Raw genomic sequence first — 19904 nt, 5'->3', positions numbered from 1 at the left:
TCGTTGGTAGCTCAAGTAAATAAAATTTATCAGTTTTTATTTTCATGAAAAAGTTCGCAAAATACATCACTAACGACTAATTCATTTTACCAAGTTAATCATCATTGCCCAAGCTACTACTACGCAATTAAGATTTATAAACTTATAAAGGGATGAGTAATCCTATTTTCATTAAAAGCAACAAGCCCAAAAAGTTGTCATTGGATAAAATTGGACAGTTGGAAGATGATTTAGAAACCAACCCTCTAGACTACAACAAATGGACTAAGTATTTGGATTATGTGGTTGCCAAAGATAACCAAGAACAGGTCAGGAAAGCTTTTGAAAGATATCTTGATATATTCAAGTTTGATGGAGTTCAATGGAACAAATACATAAAATATGAACTCAGCAGGGGAGAAAAGGAGAAGGCGGAGGCACTTTTTCAAAAATGTTTTGCCATTACAGAGAATGTCGACTTGTGTCGTCTGTATGTTGACTATGTGCGAAGTGTGACCGATATGATTACCGGGGGTGACAAAGCAAGAGGAACAATCATTCAAGCTTTTGAATTTGCCGTTGAAAAGACTGGTATAGACGTTCAAAGTGATGGATTATGGCAAGACTACATCAATTTTATCAAATCATGGACCCCTGGTGCCAATTGGGAACAACAACAAAAGATAGATTTGATTCGTAAAGTGTACAAGAAGGCTCTAGTCATTCCCACCGAAAACATCGAAACCTTATGGTCGCAATATACGAGGTGGGAAAATGAGCTCAATCAAGCAACAGCACAGAAGTTTGTGTCCGAAAAATCGGCTGAATTTATGGCCGCTCGTTCGTGGAACACAGAATGGCAGAACCTTACTAAAAAGAAATTGAAACGGTCTATAAACCCACATGGTATAGACAACGAGACAGTGGAGGCCCAAATGAAATACTGGGCAAGCTGGTTACTATTGGAGAAGAAAAATTCATTGCAAATAAAGGATGAAGACTTGCTTCAGAAACGAATAAATTATGTTTACAAGGAAGCTACCTATGCTCTACCTTTTGTGCCGCAGCTTTGGTTTGAATATGTAAAACATTTGTTAAACGATAACGAAGAAAGCAACTTGAGTAATTGCATTTCTATACTAAACGAAGGTTTAAAATTAAATCCTAAGAGCTTGCTTCTCTCCTTTCAACTAGCCGAATTGTACGAAAAGGATAATTCTTTTGATAACGCCAAGGTAGTCTATGACCGAGTCATTTCAAATTTGAGTCAGGATCATAAAACAGTTTCAGAGATGTTGGATGAGTTGTATGAGCGGATCAAACCAAAGATGGAGGACACGAATGGGGATGAGGAAATAGAGGAGGAAGATGAAAGCAAAACGGGTGGCAATGATAAAAGCAACGGCGTTTCCAATGGTGATCTGAGTGGGCATGGACTTCCCACTCTTCCTCGTAGGCAGAACATACCTAGCTTACCTCAAATCCCAAATAATTTGGCACCTGTACCTAACACAGATGATTCTCCTACAAACGCTTCGGAACAAGCAAATTCAGGACTATCGGGGCTGGAGTTGAGGACATTAATGAAATTGAAGAAAGAGCGCGATCAATTGGTTGATGAGATTACACTTACCTATGTCAAATTTATGGTTGCAAGCAAAAGAGCCGAGGGGATGAAAGAGGCTAGAGATGTATTTCGCCAGGCTAGAAAGAATGAATCAGTCGGATACCAGATCTATATTGAAAACGCTTTGTTGGAGCATTATGCTGATAACAAGAAAACTGCTTTAAAAGTATTTGGTGTTGGCCAAAAAGCATTTCCCACGAATGGAAGGTTTTTGTTGAAGTTCTTGGATTACTTAATTATGACCAATGATGTTGACAAGCTAAGAAGTACCATACAAAGCTCTGACACAAACATTTCAAAAGAGATATCTCAGATTACAGAGGAGCTAACCCTAGATAGCTTGGATCCAATACTCAAGGAAGAAAAGGAGCAAAAGCTCAACTTGCAAAAGACCTATTTGAAGAGATTGTACAAAAAGTATATCTCGTTTTCGGCAAACCATTTGTCCTTAGATATAACAAGTAGTTTTGCCAAAAAGTATGAACAATTGTTTCCAGAAGATGACCCGATCGATTTATTTACTGACAGGTACAAACTTGAAGATATCAACATTATCAAGAGAAATGAACTCAATCAAGACGATCCGGATGATTACATTGCTCAAGCAAGAAAAAGGCGTAAGGTGTCGTTCAATTTTGATGGTATTGATTCTAAGTCTGCTGTACAAAGCATACAGGAATCAAGCCGCAGAGAACAGGAGGTAATTCAAGAAGAGCAACTGAATGATTCATCATTCGTAGGTCCCTCAATTGTGGCTTTGATGTCTGCCTTGCCCAATGCCTCATATTTTGGATTACCCTCGGAGAGTGTTTTCAATAGTGACAAGTTGATTACATTGTTTTCCAATTTATCCAACTTGGCGTAAATTCGGCTGCGAAAAAAATATATATTTTGTATATTTAAATAACATAAATTCTATTAATTGCGTAACATATCAATCAAACTTCTTAGTCCTAACCAAAAGCTGAATAAGAGTACAATGTTGAAGCTCCTCACTACAGACTTCCCCTCATCATTCTTCAAACAAAGCTCAAAATGCTTATCCACATCGTATGAAAACCCATACAACCCCAAGTACAAAAATCTACTCGTATTGAGAAACGTTTTTTTATGGTTGGCATTGATAAACATAGTGAATTATTGTATCACTATCCACTACAACTTTGGACGAGTTGATATCGTTCGTGTTCTATCTGAAACAAATGAATATTCAGCTCCTCTTAGTTACCTGGCAACAGATTTTGAAAACATATTGGTCGGAATTTATTTGAGAAATGAGGAAGTTTACTCTAAAAACATTGAGTACACCACCATCATCGCTGATGTTTTCTTTAATGTAAATGGACATGAAGTTTCATTGATCTTGGAGGAAGGGTTTCACGAATTGGCATATTTTGAAGGTATAAGCACCAAGAAGGTTGAATCAGTCATTAAAGGAAATTTACCACTTGTACCTGTTTTGTTTCACATAAGCAAAGTAAAGAGAGTAATATCAGATGTATTAGAGGTGTACTTGCAAAGGCTATATGGTGCCCCTAAAGCTTTTTATTGGAAAACAAGAATTACTGTTGCCTTCATATTATTGCTGATTTTCAAACTGATCATACTCATCAATTCAATTTTCCTTATGATTAGTTATATTGCATTGTACTACTCACTGGATACTTTATCCTGGCACTATATCAAATTGGGAATGCTTTATATCTTAAACTTGGTGAACTTAGCACTGTGTTTAGGGATTCTAATCACCTGGTCCCAGCTCAATTCTAACAAGGATTATCAATTGGTATTTCTTGTCATAGAATTCATACTCGTTATGGGATTCAACCTTGTTCTCTTCCAAAGTCATCAAGCGATTATGAGTAATCCAGTCGCCGTTACTTATAGTACACTGTCTTCAGTTTATTCAACCGGTGAAGAGCAAAAGACTTCAACTGTCAACAAACCCAATAGCTCTCCCTCAACAGGAGAAGGACTAACCGGGAAGACAGTCACTAGGACATTTATTCCGCCAAACGAAATAACAGAGCAAGTTTACGATCAGCAAAAAAATACAACACGATGTTTCACGGCTCCAATCAAAAGCTCCGTCAAGTGGCAATAATTAATATGAAAAAATTCGTAATTAATATGTACAAATGTATATTTGCGAATGGTACCAATCACACATTATTCTATTTGAAATCCTCATCCCCAATATCAAATGTTTCCTCAACACTAGGTTTGAAGGGCCACTTTTCGTAAGCATCGGCAATTGCTAATACGTCATCTGTAGTAAATTCAGTTGCCCTTTTGTCTAAAATTTTCTCCGGAAGAAGGTTGCGCAAATATTCCGCCCCTGCCGCTAATTTGGGCAACTGATCTCCCAAGGAAGCACTAGTCACAAAGAATCCCAGCAAAAGATGCTCAATGTTGGCAATCGCATCATTTGTGTACCTTCCCGGCATTATTTCAACAACCGCCACTGAGGAATTCCTAATAAATGAGCTCTTATCGATTACAACAGGTTGATCTCGAACCAAAACTCGGGGATCGTAACCTTCTCCGACAACGTCCAGTTCTTGCCCAATTCCGATTAGCTTCGAATCGGTATATAAATCTCTCTTTAAAGCAGTTCTATTTCTCTTTCTGAACCCTGGCTCACTTAGAAATTTCATAGCCGTAACAGATGGCACGAATAGTATCATTCTCACCTTTCCATATTTCATTAGCCAATTACGGTAGCTGCAACATCCTATCCATTGGGCGATTGTTGCCTCATCTTTAGTCCCAGTCCAATTCGCTATTATCAACAATTCCTCATGCATCTTGTCATACAGCTGGAAGTCTGTAGGCGGTATCACTCCCTTTTTATATAAACTCGAATAGGTGTGCCACGAAAAAGGATCTCGATCAATGAATTTGAAATTTTCCTTGTTACCAGTATTGTTTTGAAGAGTTTGTATTTTTCTATGCCAGCTCTTGACAGTCTCGTCATTCCTGTCTATCAAGATATGGTTTCTTGGTTTAAGTTCCTGGTTAAGCATGGATGAAAATAGTCCGAATCCTGGAGTAGCATCTATAATATCCAATTTTGAAGAATTATATTGAGGTTTGAGATTCAATTTATCTAGAAGGAGTTGACATGCCTCAGGGTTCTTTAGTTGGGATTTTCCATAGGTAAAACGAGGAAGCTTATCGAAATACTTTTTCAACACTGGGTTATATGATCTCAAGTTGACTGCTGTACTCATTCGGTATCAATACGTAACACGTTCGGAAATGATCAAATGCCAAAACGTAGCATCAAAAAGAAAAAACAAGAATTTAGATCTCACACAAAATCAATGTAGAGGCACCTCCTTACTCTATCAACAATGTCAATAAACGGAGTCGTCTTGAAGCCCAACTACTCGAGGTATTTCAGCTCTAACGAACTACCCTTTGAAGTTAGTAGTGACGGATTAGAAACACTAAAATACAAAACTCGCACGTCGAGGCAAAACCTATTGATTGCGCTGAATGGCAACTCACCGTCAAAACTAAAAATAACTGCTCGGGATGGTTACTTATATCTCACCACCAAAAGATTGATATTCATAACCGCTTATCAAGGTGATGTCGAATCTTTTGTGTTGGATTTGACTTTGGCGCCAATTTTACAATTGAGCCACAAGTTGAAGGCACCTTGGTTTGGGGTGAATTACTGGGAATTCATGTTCTACAGTGCTAAGGAACCAAGCATAGTTAGTGATGGGTTTCCAAAAAATGAATATTTCAAAGGAGAGATTTACTTTCAAGATGGTGGTTTATTTGATTTTGTTGAAGCGCTCAATACTATATTGAATGACGTTGTCAATAATCAGGATATTGATGACGAGCTTCCATCGTATAGTGCTGCTGCCACTTAGTAATAAATACATGATATTTCTAGTTACATTAACTCGTGTATTCACCTATAAAAACATCTCATCAAATTGTATAAAATTCAAGAGCTGGTCCATTTCCTCTAATTGTGCTGTTGGAAGCAACTCCTTGAGTTTGTCAATGCACATTCTCTCCAAAAGAGCAGCATCTTGATAAACAAACGAGCTTTCTTCATTGTAAATTTTGGCATTGCTGAACATCAAGTGGACGTCTTCCAAAAATTCTCTCAACTGGGTATAGGTGTGTCCAGTTGCTCTCTTCCTTATGGTATCGAGCGCAATAGGGTGTTTTATTAACACATAATAATCAGGATAATATCTTCTCGATGGCTTAACTAAAAATAAGTCACTCAAAGCTCTTCCCTCCTCGTTCTTGTGGTTCATTATCAACCCTAGAAGAGTTTCAATATTATTCTGAAGCATGGCTCTTTCATCTGGCGACAACGGATCTATTGATGGTGTCGAACGTGATAACAACGATCCACGACCTCTTCCACGTCCGCGTCCCCTGCCTCTCAATTTACCACGACCTCTTCCGTTCCCTGGGGCAGACCCAGGTTCAGGTGTGTCAAGCTTTTGTCTCTTTTGGGAAATCAAATTATCGGACTCATCAGCCGAGCGCTTACTCGAACTATCATATTCGTTGGTACTGTCGTCATCACCATCTAAGGCATGCACTTTCTCTCCGCGAGCTTTTCCAAATCCCCTCTTTCGTTTTCCTTTACTCTTTCCTCTAGAGCTCTTTCCGCTTTGGTAAATGTCACTATCACTATTGAAATCACCCTCGTCATCGTCATCATCATCATCTGAAACGACACCTTCAATTTGCTTCAACCATTGTTCTTCGGTCAAATTATCATCATATTTGGTTGTCTTTCTTTCTCTCGCGCCACGACCGTAATCTTCCGTGTAAATGTCATCTTTCTTAAGGATTTCTTCTGGATCTTTCTTATATATAGGAGGGAGTTCTTGTTCAGAAAGTAATCTTGTAGGATAACTAGCATCCCTAGTTGCAGCATACCTCTCTTCGTCAAGTTCTTTAAACTTTACAAGTTCTGCTTCGTTTCTCGCAATTATTTCATTCAATTCGTCATCGTCCAAATCCTCCTCTTCTTCATCTAGACCTTTAGTACGACGTTCGTCTTCCTTTTCAATTAATGCCCTCAACATTGCCTCTTGCTCTTCAGCTGTAGACTTGTTGTCGAACTTACCTGCTTGAATGACTTTACCATCAATTTCCAACTTTGCGTGAGCTCTTTCCAAGATCATCTCCTCGACAGAGTTCTCTGTAATCAATCGCAAAATTCTAACTTCGTTTTTCTGTCCAATACGGTGAGCTCTATCTTGGGCTTGCAAATCCTGATGTGGGTTCCAATCCGTATCAAAAATGATAACCGTATCTGCAGTCTGCAAGTTCAACCCTAAACCACCAGCTCTGGTGGACAAAAGAAAACAAAAGTAATCAGAGTCAGGGGCGTTGAATAATTTCAAAAGCTCCGTTCTGTCATCCGCTTTGGTTCCTCCATCAAGTCTCATATGCTTCATCCCGCGAAGTCTAAGAAAGTCCTCCATAATATCCATAACCTGTGTCATTTGGAAGAATATTAACACTTTATGACCAGTCTCTTTGAATTTTGGCAAAACTTTATCCAATAATTCAAACTTTCCTGCAACTCTCCAAATGAGATCATTATTCTCTGATGTTGGGTTAATAAAGTTTTCCACGTCCTCGTAAACGAAAGGATGATTACAAATCTTCTTTAACTGCATAATTTGATTATTGGCATTTTTGATAGGAACGACTGCTGTTTCGTCATTTGGATCACCAGCGTATAAGGCATTGTAACGCAACATTTGCTGATAAAGTTTGGATTGAAGTGCGGACATTTTGCACTTGACTACCTTTTCTACTTTATTTGGCAAGTCCTTTTCAACATCCTTTTTCAATCTTCTCAACAAAAATGGTCTCAAAACTTTATGCAACCTTCTGATCACCAACAACGTCTCTTCTTCGCTCAATTCAATTTTGTCCTGTCCTCCAGTGTTTGCAAATGGAGTATTGAACCACTCATCAAAAGATTTGACTGAGTTGAAAATTTTAGGTAACACAAAATTCAATAATGCCCATAATTCTGGCAAGTTATTTTGTAATGGTGTACCAGTCAAAATCAAACGATAATCACTGTGGTAGTTTGTAGTCAAAGTCTCTGAAAGTTTTGAGTTGGAATTTTTCATACGATGACCTTCATCGATGATCATATGCACCCATTTCACTCTACCCAAGAGCCCCTTGTCTTTGATAATGTATTCAAAAGTGGTGAGAAGAATCTGAAAATTACCTGTCTTGATTTCATGCTGCATTGCTTTTCTTTGATTTGGAGTTCCTTTATAAGTGATTTTCTTCACCGTTGGGGCCCATTTTTCAAATTCGAGATTCCAATTTGTCACAGTTGAAAGAGGAACAATAACCAAAAAAGGACCAGGAATTTTCTTTACCTCTATCAAATACGTCAAAAGCGAGATTGTCTGGATGGTCTTTCCCAAACCCATCTCATCGGCCAAAATACCATTCAAGTGATTGTTGAACAAAGATACCATCCATTGCAATCCCTTCAACTGGTATTCCTTCAAGGTACCACCTACTAGGATTGATGGCTGTTTTGTAACTTCCTCTTTGATTCTATGGGCAACGTTATAATAATCCGTCTTCTCTCTTTTTTCATCTTCGTCAACAGCCTCAGCAGTACCTTCTGGTAAGCGACCGGTGCTTGCAAGATTTGCTTCGGCTTCTTTCTGTTGAGTTTGAACAGCTTGTGCCAAGGAGTCCAAAAACTGGTTGGTTTGTCTTAATAAATGAGTAATTCTTGTATCCTTAGTGTGGTCCAAAAGTTTCAAATAAGCTTCCTCATCATTCAGCTTCAAAGCCTGTAAACGTTGTTTTGCCATTTTTTCTAGCTTCTTCTGTTCTTCTCTTGCCGTCAGGTTGTGAAGACCGGCTATTTTGTGCATAAATCTGCTCACCTTATCAGCTTTCTTATTGGCTCTCGCAGAGTTTCTTGTGCTAAAGTCAAGGACCTGGTCCAAAACGTGCGAATGTTTTTTGTTTTGTTCCCTCATCAAGGACTCCAATTGGTGACGGTAGAGATCAATAGTAACGGAAACACTTTCCATCGATAACGTATTGAATCTTGCCAAAAAATTAGGATGAGAATTTGGAAGCAAAGATTTACTATACCATACCTGACTAAGCAACTTACCCCGAGCTTGTTTTTGAATTGGAATAATTTCCAACTCATTCAACTTCGTTACCAATTTGTCCTTTCTTTTGGGATCATTATTTCCTAAAGATTGTATCTCCGATCGTATTGAATCCTTCTCGTTCTCGATGCTGAAAATCAAGAACAATTCGCGGTTAGCTGCAATTTGTTCCAAGCTTAGGCCCTGAGGTATCAAAGATGGAATTTGAATACGACTTTGTGGAGTGTAAAGAAAACTTAGAGGTACATCATGGGTCTTATCCCCAACAATGTCGACTCTCTCAAATGTATCGACCTCAACCGTAGGCTTGGTAACAGGAACAACAATTTTGGAATCCTTGTTCTTCTCGTTGACAATTTTATTTAACAAAACAGGAGGCGATGGGTCAGCAAATGAGAATTCACTTTCTTGCGGTGTTAAGTTAGGTTCAGCTTGTGCTTGTTGTTGTGCTTGTTGTTGTGCTTGTTGTTGTGCTGGTGCTGGTGCTGGTGCTGGTGCTGGTGCTGGTGCTGGTGCTGGTGCTGGTGCTGGTGCTGGTGCTGGTGCTGGTGCTGGTGCTGGGCCCAAGGGGTTCTGTTGCGGTACTTGATACTCTTCCTGCTTAATCCTGTGAAAACGTTCTAGCTCCTCTCGTTGTTTCTCCGCCGCAAGTCTTTGTTCTTCCTCTTTAATCTGCTTCTTTGACATTTTCTTGGGCTGATCTTTATTCTTCGGTTTGGGGCCTCTTTTACCCTTTTTCTTTTCCACAGGCTCAGTGGGTGCTTGGACATCAGTAGCACCTGTCAGGTTATTGGATATTGAGGCTACTCTTGAAGGGAAACTTGGATTTATAGCACTATTGTTCCTTGCAGGTGTCGATAAGTAAGGGTCGGTGGGGTAAGAAGACGCAGGATTTGTTACAAAGCTTACCAAATTTTGAGGCATTGGCCCTTGATTTGGGGATTTGGTCAAGTACTTTATTGCTTGCATTTGTGACTTCAACAACTGGAACTGTTGGTTTGTGAATGCTGACTCGGTGGTAGGGGACAGTTGTGCTGGGGAGTTCAACGACCAGTTACTGTTTGCATTTTGATTGACATTCTGCTGAGTATTGGTGCCGTTTTGTATTGTTCTGTTAGTAAACTGCGCTGGATAGCGATTATTATTGGTGGAATTAGCTAGCAAATTCACGTCTTGTGAAAATGGGGTTCCCGAAACTGATGATTGTACATTAGCAGCTGGAGAGGCAGCCATGTTACCCATCTGAGCCCCCATATTGTTACCATTTGTAACATTAGTGAACTGCTGGTTAGGTGTTGGTGGAACAGGGTTCAGTGTTACAGGTGACCCTTGGTGTTGTAGCCGTTGCTGCAGTTGTTGAGAATGAGCTTGTGATGATGAACGTGATGGCTGTTGGTTTTGGCCTTGTTGTGGCATTTGTGGTCGCTGTATATTTCGCTGTTGCTGTTGTTGTTGTTGTTGTTGTTGTTGTTGTTGTTGTTGCATGTGTTGTTGTAATTGTTGTTGTTGCATTTTGATATTATTGATCGTTTTATTCAACTGAGCAAACTCTGGGACATTCACAACTTGATCTCCATACTGGTCACGTAATTGATGCCACCGTTGCACAATTTTCTGAACCTCTTCCTTGGTTGGCATACGGTTCATAATTGATATCAAGTAGCAAGAAAAATTTTTGTAAAAGCTATCTGTTAAAGGAAAACGATAGAAAGGGAATTAATCCAATATAAGCCGTCTATGAATAAAAAGCCTAGTCTATTGCGACTTCAAAATATCATATAATTGGAAATGATTGACTGCAAAAACTGATGATGCAAATCCCAATATATATTCAAATAGCTTTGTAAATTTATTCTTTTGCACAAAAATTATTTTTAAAAGTAAATTTCAAAACTTGTCTTTTGTTTATATTATGTACGAAAAAGACAGACAATCACTCAATCTATTTTCTTTTGAACACATTCACACGACTGAATAGAAGTAACAAAACACGGTATTTACACGACTTCAGATATAAAGTATCATTGTAGAGTACATGTTTAACTTTTAATTTTGAGGAAGATAAGGCTACGTCCGTCATGTCCCTTTATTGTATCGACTTTGAGATCTGAGAAAGCAACAAAAGGGGTGTTCAATTCAAAAACTATAAGAAAGTTTGAGCACCATAATCATCTCTTTTGAATTTTGTTCGTGTATTGGTACAACCGATTGGATCCAATTGTGGTGTCAGCACACATGATTGCCGGGTTTAACAGGTCTTTCTATTACGTGGAAGCGTCACGAACAACCCAAGGAGTTTAACGTTTCATGACGTAAATCTCGCATGTTTGTCCCTTTATCGGTACAAACAACCAATCTTCATCAAAGTTGAGGATTTGCGTAAATTTTGTAGACTATGGCCTCCACAACTTCCCTTTTCCTCTTGGTGCAAAATTGATAGCGTCAAACTTTTCCTTCTTGATCGTACCACTCAATACACTGTTGTCTTTCTCTTCATAAACAACACCCTCATACGGAATGCTTTCACCATCCTTTCTTTTGAGTTTTCTGGAACGATGTTTACGGTTGATTTTGGGTAGTTCTTGCTTCACTGACCTATACTCGTACAAGGTTGAGTCTATTTTGTTTTGCAATACATCATTACTGGGATCAAATCCATCATTTGCTGAAAATGGATTATATATCTTGAAGGAATTGACGTCATAATTTTGAAAAATGAGCAATTCAGCCTCATTGACATTCACGCAATCAATTCCAAACGATCTTGCCCAAACCTTGGTTATTGGGTCTTCAGTGACCAACTTCCAATCCTCTATACTATTTTTAGACTTTGGTTGAGTTTTTTCAATAAATCGTTTATAAATACAAGTACGTATCAAGTATTTTAATCTGGCTGGCATTTCTGCAGAGGACTCCGATGATGTATCACTATCAGGTTCGTTGTTAGTTATTTCACTCTCTCGATGCAGAAGAAGGGTTTCCTTGTGTGGGACTTCTCCAATGAGATTTGAATCAAACTTGGTTTTATAATTGGGAAAGTCTTTAATTTTCGGTGAGTACAATTTGTATTTTGAACATTTGGTCCAGGATGGTGGTATTTCATTTGGAGACTCTAAACTCATATTATATTTGATGTTTCCATGTACCATTGCAGATTGATTCTCTAAATAGTTATCAATAAACTTGATGGCTCCCCTAGCATTCGTTGCTGTAATTGATGTGCCCTTTTTCACGAAATCAAACTCGTGCAAAGTATAGGAAGGTATATATAAGTTCAAAAAGATTGGGTCCGAGGCCGTACTGAAGTTTTGCTTTATATATTCTTCATTAAACCAGCGTTTGATATTTCCTATCCCACGAACAAAAGCAGAATGGTCCAACATTAATCGAACATAGCGGGCGTTGGAGTCTTTAAGAGGAATAGAATTCCCTCTAGATATCTGATCGACAAGTTCATCTTTGAATTCGTCGCTGATATCTGAATCATCCTCTTCTGACATTACTTGAGCCTGGCAAAGTGATTGTAAGTGGAATCTCCGCTGACAAGTAGAGAAGAAAAAAATAAATTCTGTAGCGTGTGAGAGGCGGAAGAGAAGGGTAGAGATTCCACCAATTTACCTACCATAAACGTCGATCAATTAAAACAAGTGCTCAGCAAGGTCAGCTTATATCGTAGGGTGGAGTTAATGAGATGATCGAGATGGGTGCAATGGTGTACATTAGTGCGTTTACAATATCTTCCTACAAATACATGTCTAATCGTGTGTATACGAACACCTACTCATTCATGTTAGTAATCGAAAATCAGTTTTGGGATCTTTTTGTAATTCAACCTTATTGTAATCAGATAGGTTTAGTCAAGGGCATAAGCATTGAGCGTAGCTCTAATATTAGAGATGCCAGAAAAACATACTTTTATTTAAAACAAAGTTCATCCTGAAGTTGAATATCCAATATATTGCGAGCAATGTTCACATACCTTCGTATTTCTTGTTTTTCACAACACCCATTTCATTTGAATGGTGGTGAAAGTGGAAGAGAAGATCTAGTGAAGATTTATTTATTGTTCCCTCTGAAAAATTTTTAACATTTTCTTCTTTTCGAATGTTGCGCACGACTAAATTTGCAACCACAAAATGATAAAAGAAGCCGTCGATTACTTTACTAGAAGCAGCACCTTTCATGGAAAATAATTAATCATGGCTATATTCCCACTCATTTTTAGCTTTGGCTTTTTGTAAACGAGAAATGGCTTCAGAAAAGAAAATTATTATTGATAAGAACTTTGTATATTTTTAAGACAAAAAAACTTTAAACAAGTGGAGTCAAAATGTACTGACTCGAACATGTAATCCAAATTTGGAAAGAGAAGGAATTCTAGAATTCCAACTGCTGTATACAATCACCTTTACATACTTGATAGAATCAATGAATAGTGAATCCAACAATTCTCGCTTGAATTACACTTTCATAGGCGTGCCCATAGGATATCTATGTCAATAGTCACAGCTTGGAATTCCCAAAAGTTTAATCCCGATTATGTGTCCAGACTAATGTCCATGAACGATGAAACCCTACATTTTTAAAAAAGGTAGTGATTTTTCTTGTCTTGATGCGCATCTCGGGAAGTTCCAATCTACAACTTGTCGAAATTATGCATGATTACAAAGAGTAATCCTTACGCCTATGCTTATTAAACACGGTTATTGAAGCTATTTTCATTACAGCTCCCATGAAATGACACTTATTGTTAAACTTTGAAATTGCTGGCTTTAATATTGTCTCAATTTTGTGTTTCATTCGATTAATGTTCCTACCTTCCTGATTTGGATGTTTTCAAAACAAAATTTCAACTTTGTGGCTTCCTTTGATGTGGCGAAAGGTAGCGCTACACATGTTTGCATTAATTAAATTGATCGCATGTTAGACACAATGTAAATATATTATTGATGAATCCGCAAAACATCATGTAAAATTAAAACCTTTGTAGAAAGTTCTAAAAATTAGTTTGAAGCCACTTCTGTTATTCGCTGCAGCTGCTTCATTTTAGTGCAAAAGTTCACATCCGTTCAATCAAGAACGATTTGGAGCGAAAGAATTTCAAAAGAGTCAATTTCACAATCTCTTCAAGTTCGTTACTGCCCCTTGACTTCAGTACATTGTTTTTCAAGTCTCCAAAAATGGCCGGTCACCCAGCATCTCATTTAGTTTCACCTCCACCAAGCACATCACCACGGGGCAGACACATCAATTATACCCCAAAGTCAAACTCACAGTCTCCAATTAGAGAAAAGTACGGACACAACATAAGTGGAAAAGGAAACTTTCCAACGATGGATGAAGATGATTTGAGATCCATCATTTCGTCACCTAATTTGACACCGGACCAGCTAAGGTCGATATCGAAAAGTCCATTAGCTCGAAGAATGCACGTTGTTGCGTCCAATCCAAGCAATGACAGGTATGTGATTCCAATTCCACTAACATTAAGACTTCCCCCTAGATTAAGCTCACCACAAGCGCCTCCAAATGACCAGTGTTCTGGCTCTCCGTTGCCATCGCTGGTGTATTCCCCTACCAAATCAAAAAGACAAACATTAGTTTACACATCTCACGGGTATGAGAAAATCGATGTTTCGCTGGCATCGGAAGATGAACAAGAGGAAGTAGCGCCTCCTCCAGTGCCAGAAAAACCAAGCCTAGCTAAAAAGGCACAACCTCCCTCGGTTGCCACGAATAAAACCAAATATCTGAAGTTGGCATTTCCAAATAAAGAGCCCGATGAGTTGAGTATGATTGAAGAAATGTCTAATTTTGGTTCACGAAATTCAAGTATAGCAAGAATTGCAAGCAATAAATTGAAGCATGAGCTTGGTAAGAGACTACCGAATTTGCCAACAGAGATGGAAGTACTTGAATTGAAAAATGAAGGTTTATCGCCTCATGATGCATACCAAGCATATAAAACTTCTGCCAAAGTTAAAGAAGAAAGAGGTCAGAAAGAGACGCCGATTCATGTGCCACTGAATGACAAGCGTCCAGAAGTTAATGCCACCGACACATTTTCACAAGTTCCTGTGTCTCCACGGAATATCGCAAAACAGTCCCATAATCGACGCTTTAGTGAAACCTCACAAGTTTCGAGTGTAAGCTCATTCAGTTCTGCTGGTGCATTTGAGCTAGCCAATTACGGTTATAAAGCTGGGCCTCATGGGAGACTTGCATTTGCCAAGAGCGGGGACCAAAACAACTATCCACGTTTGGAATTGGTTGATTCTTCTTGCAAGCCACATCATATTGTTGACAGAAAAGTTTCTGATGCGAGCCAGTCATCTATGAGCTCATCAAATAGTTGGAATTCATTACAACAATCAATTGACATTTCTTTGAATCGAGGACTGGAAGAACCACAAAACCACTCGTTTGTGGAAAAGAATAGTTCAGAGCGAGCGGATAGTGAGAGTCATTGGTCGGATGTTAGTCCTACAGATAGCGAAGAAAGTTGCGATGAAGTCAGTCCGCTCAATATAACAAGACAAAATACAAGTGCTACTTCAGCGTCAATGAAGAGCCTAGTTGATAAGGAAGTACAGGACAACAATGACACAGATTTCGAGCACAAAGGAGCTGGGGTTGCATTTGCTTTTCCAAACAATTCAAGAAATATCACCAATAACAAAACTCTCAAACTGAAACTGGTGGACGATGATACAAAGAGTGTAAAGTCCAGATTCAGTTTTTACTCAAATGGACAAATTGAAATACCTGATTTGGCAAATGGGAAAGTGATGGACCAATATTCTTCAAAAACACCATCTAGTTACAACGAAACTGTATTTTCGGAGAGACATACCGAAACATCGGTCTCTGACATGGAGCAGGAGGATCATGATGCAAGAAAAATTAGGGTTCCAAGTCGGGATGCATTGCGCCATTTTCAACAACAATTCCGACTATACTCTGCTGGTGACGACTCTGATAATGAAGCCACGTTGAAACCGTCTACCCTATACGCTTCTCCTACAATTTCCAAAACAGCACCGGATTTACAGTGCAACTTTTCCCAAGCTAGACCAAAACCAGCCTCACCTATTAGACATAGGAGGGGTAAGTCCATGTACAATATCGATTTCAACTCACTGGAAGGTCCTCAGCCAGAACAATTCCAATTGCATCAAAAATCGAAGTCAACAGGTTTCAACTCTGGAATGAAAGCATCTATGGGGCCTCACTTGAATAAACGCTCAACTGCTGTTCCAAGAAATACTAGCTCTTATAAGAGCAACACTCACCATGAATCAAAAAATGCAGTTCCTGAAAAGCTAAACATTCGAGTTGCAGAGCCACCGGAGACAGTAAATTATGCTGTCGACTTTAAAGTGAACAACACCAAGGATAGTGATTTTGGAAACAATTATACCACTCCCAGGGTCATAGACAATCATCACGCTTTTAAATCTAGACACAAGTCAGTAAAGAGGAAATCACTATCAGTGTGCTCGAGTCAAAAAGACGATTCTGATGTCGAAAGTGTTGTTATCGATATGACTGATGACAAGTACAATATTGTCACAATCCAACGGAGTAACTCCACCATATCGTATCGGTCGGTTACAGAAAAGCACAAGGGAAAAGAAGTTGAAGTTATTCTTCTTGATGACGATGAAGAAACTGAAGGCAATCCAAGCGAATCTAAAAGGAACGAAGGCGATGAGACTGATGATGAGTTGCTTAGCATTTATTCTAAATACAGAAATGATTCATGGTTATTTGGGTCCAAATCACTGAATAATAGTGAAGCATCTTTTGATTCCAAATCACAAAATTCAAACCAAAATATTAAATCGAAAAGAACAGAAAAGTCAGAGAAACTACAAAGCTTACGTTCATTAACAACAGCTGGAAGGATCGTACATGAGCTAAACATGAAAAGATCAAATACAACAACCTCGTCCAACACATCATCTACTACTAGAAACAGAGAGAGAAAATATCCATCAGATGCTCCACCGAAGAACCCTACAAATAGAGTCAGTACATCTTACTTGGATGACAAGTATTTTGACTACGCAATGAATGGAAACTATAATTTTCAGACATTTATGAATGAGAGAATTAATTAGAATTTGTTATACAAATGTAATAATAGAAAAATAGTATGCACATCCATAGATATGACCGACTTTTATGTACATAGACGAATCAGTCTTTGGCTCTGCCTAGTTTAACATGCACTGGAATTGCAGATGTGTCTCCATTTTCATCCTCTTCTTCCTCGTTGACCTCGCTAACAGATGGGATTGAATTGACAGATCGAAATGACAGGCCCCTACTTATGTTTGAGCTTTTTACCCGGTTCACGTCTATTGGTATCGCATGGGGTGATGTTTTTTTCTTATCATAAAAGGTAACTGTCTTGCTTGAGGTTTCTATTTTATTTGGTTTGGCCTGATTTAACATTAGAACCCTTTTTGGTTTTCTGCTGTATGAACTTGATCTTTCGAATCCGGTAACCAAAGAATCTTTTCTAGAATTTGATCGCTTGACTTTATTTCGTTCGTCGTAATCATAATCCTCCGGAATTTGGTTGATCTCATCAAGAATATCCTGATCCAATGGTGGTGGTTTTAATGAATCGTCAGTTGGATCGACACCTTTCAAACTCAAGCTTTCTTGGCTACTAAACCATGAATACCGCTTGAATGATGGTTTCCTTTTCATGCTCGAATCAAGGGTGTCAAACTCCAGTTGCAGTAACATACTCTTGAGAGTGGATTCAGAAGCGATTTGTGGTTCAGCATCGTTTGAATCATGACATTCACTTGCTAATGTTTCGTTCTCTCTAAAGGAAGCCAAAAAATTCATCATACCTGCTACTGAGTTTCGAACCTCTTTGTTATCAATCTCAGATGCAGATTTGTTGATTGTGCCAACTTCGTGATTAAGCTCTAAATTGGACAAAAGCCCCATCATTTCGGCCACCGAATTTCTATATTGCCCATTTGCTGGATCAGCTGTCTCTTCGGTATGCCCCTCTTGTCGATTGCTTTGTTCCAAGGTTGACAATAAGCCCATCATTTCAGCCACTGAGTTTCGATTTCGATTGTTAATGGCGTTGAAGTCGGAGCTGTTGTACCCGTTTGATACCTGTGGGGCTGTATTATTTCCATCGCTATCGCCATCTTCTGTCGAGAAATCAGCCACTGATGCGGACGTATCACATTGATTATTGACAGGCCCCAATGGTATTGCCTCAGTAGTATTGTCCCCCGCACATTTGTGGAGCTCCGTAGTGCGTCTCAACTTCCACCAATTTTCAAAATCATCGAGCTTGCACTTTATGTTGTTGTTCAAACTGTCATCCAATGAACCATGAAATGAGACTATAAAGCGTTCTTCTTCAGAGGCATATTTCTCACCCACCTCACAACTCTCAAATTGGTCCAAAGGAATGTTGATTGGATTGCGGTGAATCAAGGATCTAGTTGAATTCTGACCTTTGCGATTGGAACGATGCTCTAAATTGTGACCAATTGTGAGACCATTTATAACTGGGCTACTCACATCAAAGAGCTCAAATTCGCTCTCCTGATGAATTGCTGGTGATTCTAGCTCAACATGGACGTTGTCACTGGACTGGATGGAATTCAGAATGCTTGGGTCCAAATAATTCTCCAATATATCCTCCTCGATGCTCGCTCTCCCGGGGCTTGAGGGCAAGTCATTGTTTTCCACTTTAGAAGGGCCCAGAATAGACAAATGATGAGATGAGTTGAAAGGTGCATGTAGAGGAAATTCAAATTTTGAGGTAAGCTCTCTGAACTTTGTTTCTGGCGAGAAGCTACTTGATAGATTGCCAAAAGTTGGATCAGCGCTAGGAGCAGGAGTCTGTAAAGTAGTGCCGTCCTTAACAATTTCGTTTTCACGACATTTGTCGTCATATGCATGAGAAGTATTATGCGATCTCAAATCATCATCCAGAAACATTTCATTGTACGCAATATTCTCCCCATCGAATTCATTATACTCATCGTAATCTTCGTCATGATCACCCAATCCATTGTTCTCGAAATCATAGTCCATAATGTCCTCAGCATCATGCCCCAAATCATTTTCATCAAAACTGTTCAGGATCATCGATTGCTCCAACTTGGGTTTATCAACGCTTGTTTTGTAGTACTTGACAGAAGTGTTTCTTCCAGCTTTCATATCTTGAACAAATGAAAATTGAGAGGAGGTGTCATCATCGTCATCATCATCATCATCATCATCATCTTCATAGTCTTCATCATTATCATCGTCGTATTCCTCATCCGAAGATTCACTAGAATAACTGGTGTGGTTTGTCCTTAAATCGTCCTTATCATTGATAAATGACATGGACGTCGCGTCAAAGAAAACTTCCTTGGTGTGGAAATTTTCACTTTCTGCTAAGGATGCAATACTGATGTTTTTGCTCGATCTTCTACTCAACAGTATGGGTGGACCAAGAGTGCTTATATTTGCAGAAGGCACCTCCACAAACTCAAGTGGGTGGTTCTCGCCCAAAGTATCACTTTGTTTAGTACTAGAAAGCGGTTTCACATTCCTCGTATCTAGTCCTTGAAGAGACGGAGACGACACAGTCAGCTTGAGTTTGACATCCCCCCTTAGTCGTTCAGGTGGTTTCATGAAATCGTTTATGGGAATGGAAGCATTGCTTCGGCTACGTATATGCTTCTTGAACCGGGAACTTCTTGATTCCTTTGGGGAAGTTCCGTTCAACATTAGACTTTGTAAATAGTCATTAGAGCTTGGTGTTGGACCTGCTGACTTCGTTGATGTGAATAAATTCTTGATTGGAGTTAACAACTTCTTTGGCGAATTTGTAGTCGAGGCTGAAAGAACATTAGAAGGTGGGGTGTATTGAGGAAACTGTTGCAATTTAGGAGACGAAGTGGGTGTGAACTTGTGATTGCTTGTCGGGGGACGGGTCATACTCTCAATGGTTGAAGAATGGGCATTTGAGGTGGCTGGGGCATATTTGGTATCGCTTGTGGAGGTAGTAGAATCATACTTTTTGGGCGATTTTATAAATGACTTCATCAAATTTAAACTATTCCCTTCTGGCCAATAATGCAAGGACAAAAGGTGAA

The 19904-nt window shown here is 39.0% G+C and overlaps 8 protein-coding genes across 8 annotated transcripts; 4 read left to right on the top strand and 4 right to left on the bottom strand. All coding sequences in view use genetic code 12, as the record gives it.

The window, feature by feature from the left end:
• Window positions 1-152: 152 nt before the first annotated feature.
• Window positions 153-2471, top strand: CORT_0A11390 (Rna14 protein; the record flags this gene model as incomplete). The annotated part of the gene is made up of 1 exon (XM_003866914.1): window positions 153-2471. The coding sequence occupies one exon, from the start codon at window positions 153-155 to the stop codon at window positions 2469-2471; it is 2319 nt and encodes a 772-aa protein (XP_003866962.1).
• Window positions 2472-2585: 114 nt separating this feature from the next.
• On the top strand, window positions 2586-3710 carry CORT_0A11380 (hypothetical protein; the record flags this gene model as incomplete). Its single annotated transcript, XM_003866913.1, has 1 exon — window positions 2586-3710. One exon carries the CDS (start codon window positions 2586-2588, stop codon window positions 3708-3710), a length of 1125 nt encoding a protein of 374 aa, XP_003866961.1.
• Window positions 3711-3780: 70 nt separating this feature from the next.
• CORT_0A11370 (mitochondrial RNA polymerase specificity factor) lies at window positions 3781-4839 on the bottom strand (the record flags this gene model as incomplete). The annotated part of the gene is made up of 1 exon (XM_003866912.1): window positions 3781-4839. The coding sequence occupies one exon, from the start codon at window positions 4837-4839 to the stop codon at window positions 3781-3783; it is 1059 nt and encodes a 352-aa protein (XP_003866960.1).
• Window positions 4840-4962: 123 nt separating this feature from the next.
• On the top strand, window positions 4963-5496 carry CORT_0A11360 (hypothetical protein; the record flags this gene model as incomplete). The annotated part of the gene is made up of 1 exon (XM_003866911.1): window positions 4963-5496. The coding sequence occupies one exon, from the start codon at window positions 4963-4965 to the stop codon at window positions 5494-5496; it is 534 nt and encodes a 177-aa protein (XP_003866959.1).
• Window positions 5497-5541: 45 nt separating this feature from the next.
• Window positions 5542-10416, bottom strand: CORT_0A11350 (Snf2 protein; the record flags this gene model as incomplete). Its single annotated transcript, XM_003866910.1, has 1 exon — window positions 5542-10416. One exon carries the CDS (start codon window positions 10414-10416, stop codon window positions 5542-5544), a length of 4875 nt encoding a protein of 1624 aa, XP_003866958.1.
• A 746-nt stretch (window positions 10417-11162) lies between these two features.
• Window positions 11163-12269, bottom strand: CORT_0A11340 (Nmd4 protein; the record flags this gene model as incomplete). The annotated part of the gene is made up of 1 exon (XM_003866909.1): window positions 11163-12269. The coding sequence occupies one exon, from the start codon at window positions 12267-12269 to the stop codon at window positions 11163-11165; it is 1107 nt and encodes a 368-aa protein (XP_003866957.1).
• A 1680-nt stretch (window positions 12270-13949) lies between these two features.
• Window positions 13950-16892, top strand: CORT_0A11330 (hypothetical protein; the record flags this gene model as incomplete). The annotated part of the gene is made up of 1 exon (XM_003866908.1): window positions 13950-16892. One exon carries the CDS (start codon window positions 13950-13952, stop codon window positions 16890-16892), a length of 2943 nt encoding a protein of 980 aa, XP_003866956.1.
• A 79-nt stretch (window positions 16893-16971) lies between these two features.
• On the bottom strand, window positions 16972-19854 carry CORT_0A11320 (hypothetical protein; the record flags this gene model as incomplete). The annotated part of the gene is made up of 1 exon (XM_003866907.1): window positions 16972-19854. One exon carries the CDS (start codon window positions 19852-19854, stop codon window positions 16972-16974), a length of 2883 nt encoding a protein of 960 aa, XP_003866955.1.
• Between the last annotated feature and the right edge of the window lie 50 nt (window positions 19855-19904).

Source organism: Candida orthopsilosis (genome assembly GCF_000315875.1).
Source record: "Candida orthopsilosis Co 90-125, chromosome 1 draft sequence".
Classification (NCBI taxonomy): domain Eukaryota; kingdom Fungi; phylum Ascomycota; class Pichiomycetes; order Serinales; family Debaryomycetaceae; genus Lodderomyces; species Lodderomyces orthopsilosis.
Note: the sequence above shows the minus strand (reverse complement) of the source record. Positions and strands in the feature narration are given on the sequence as shown.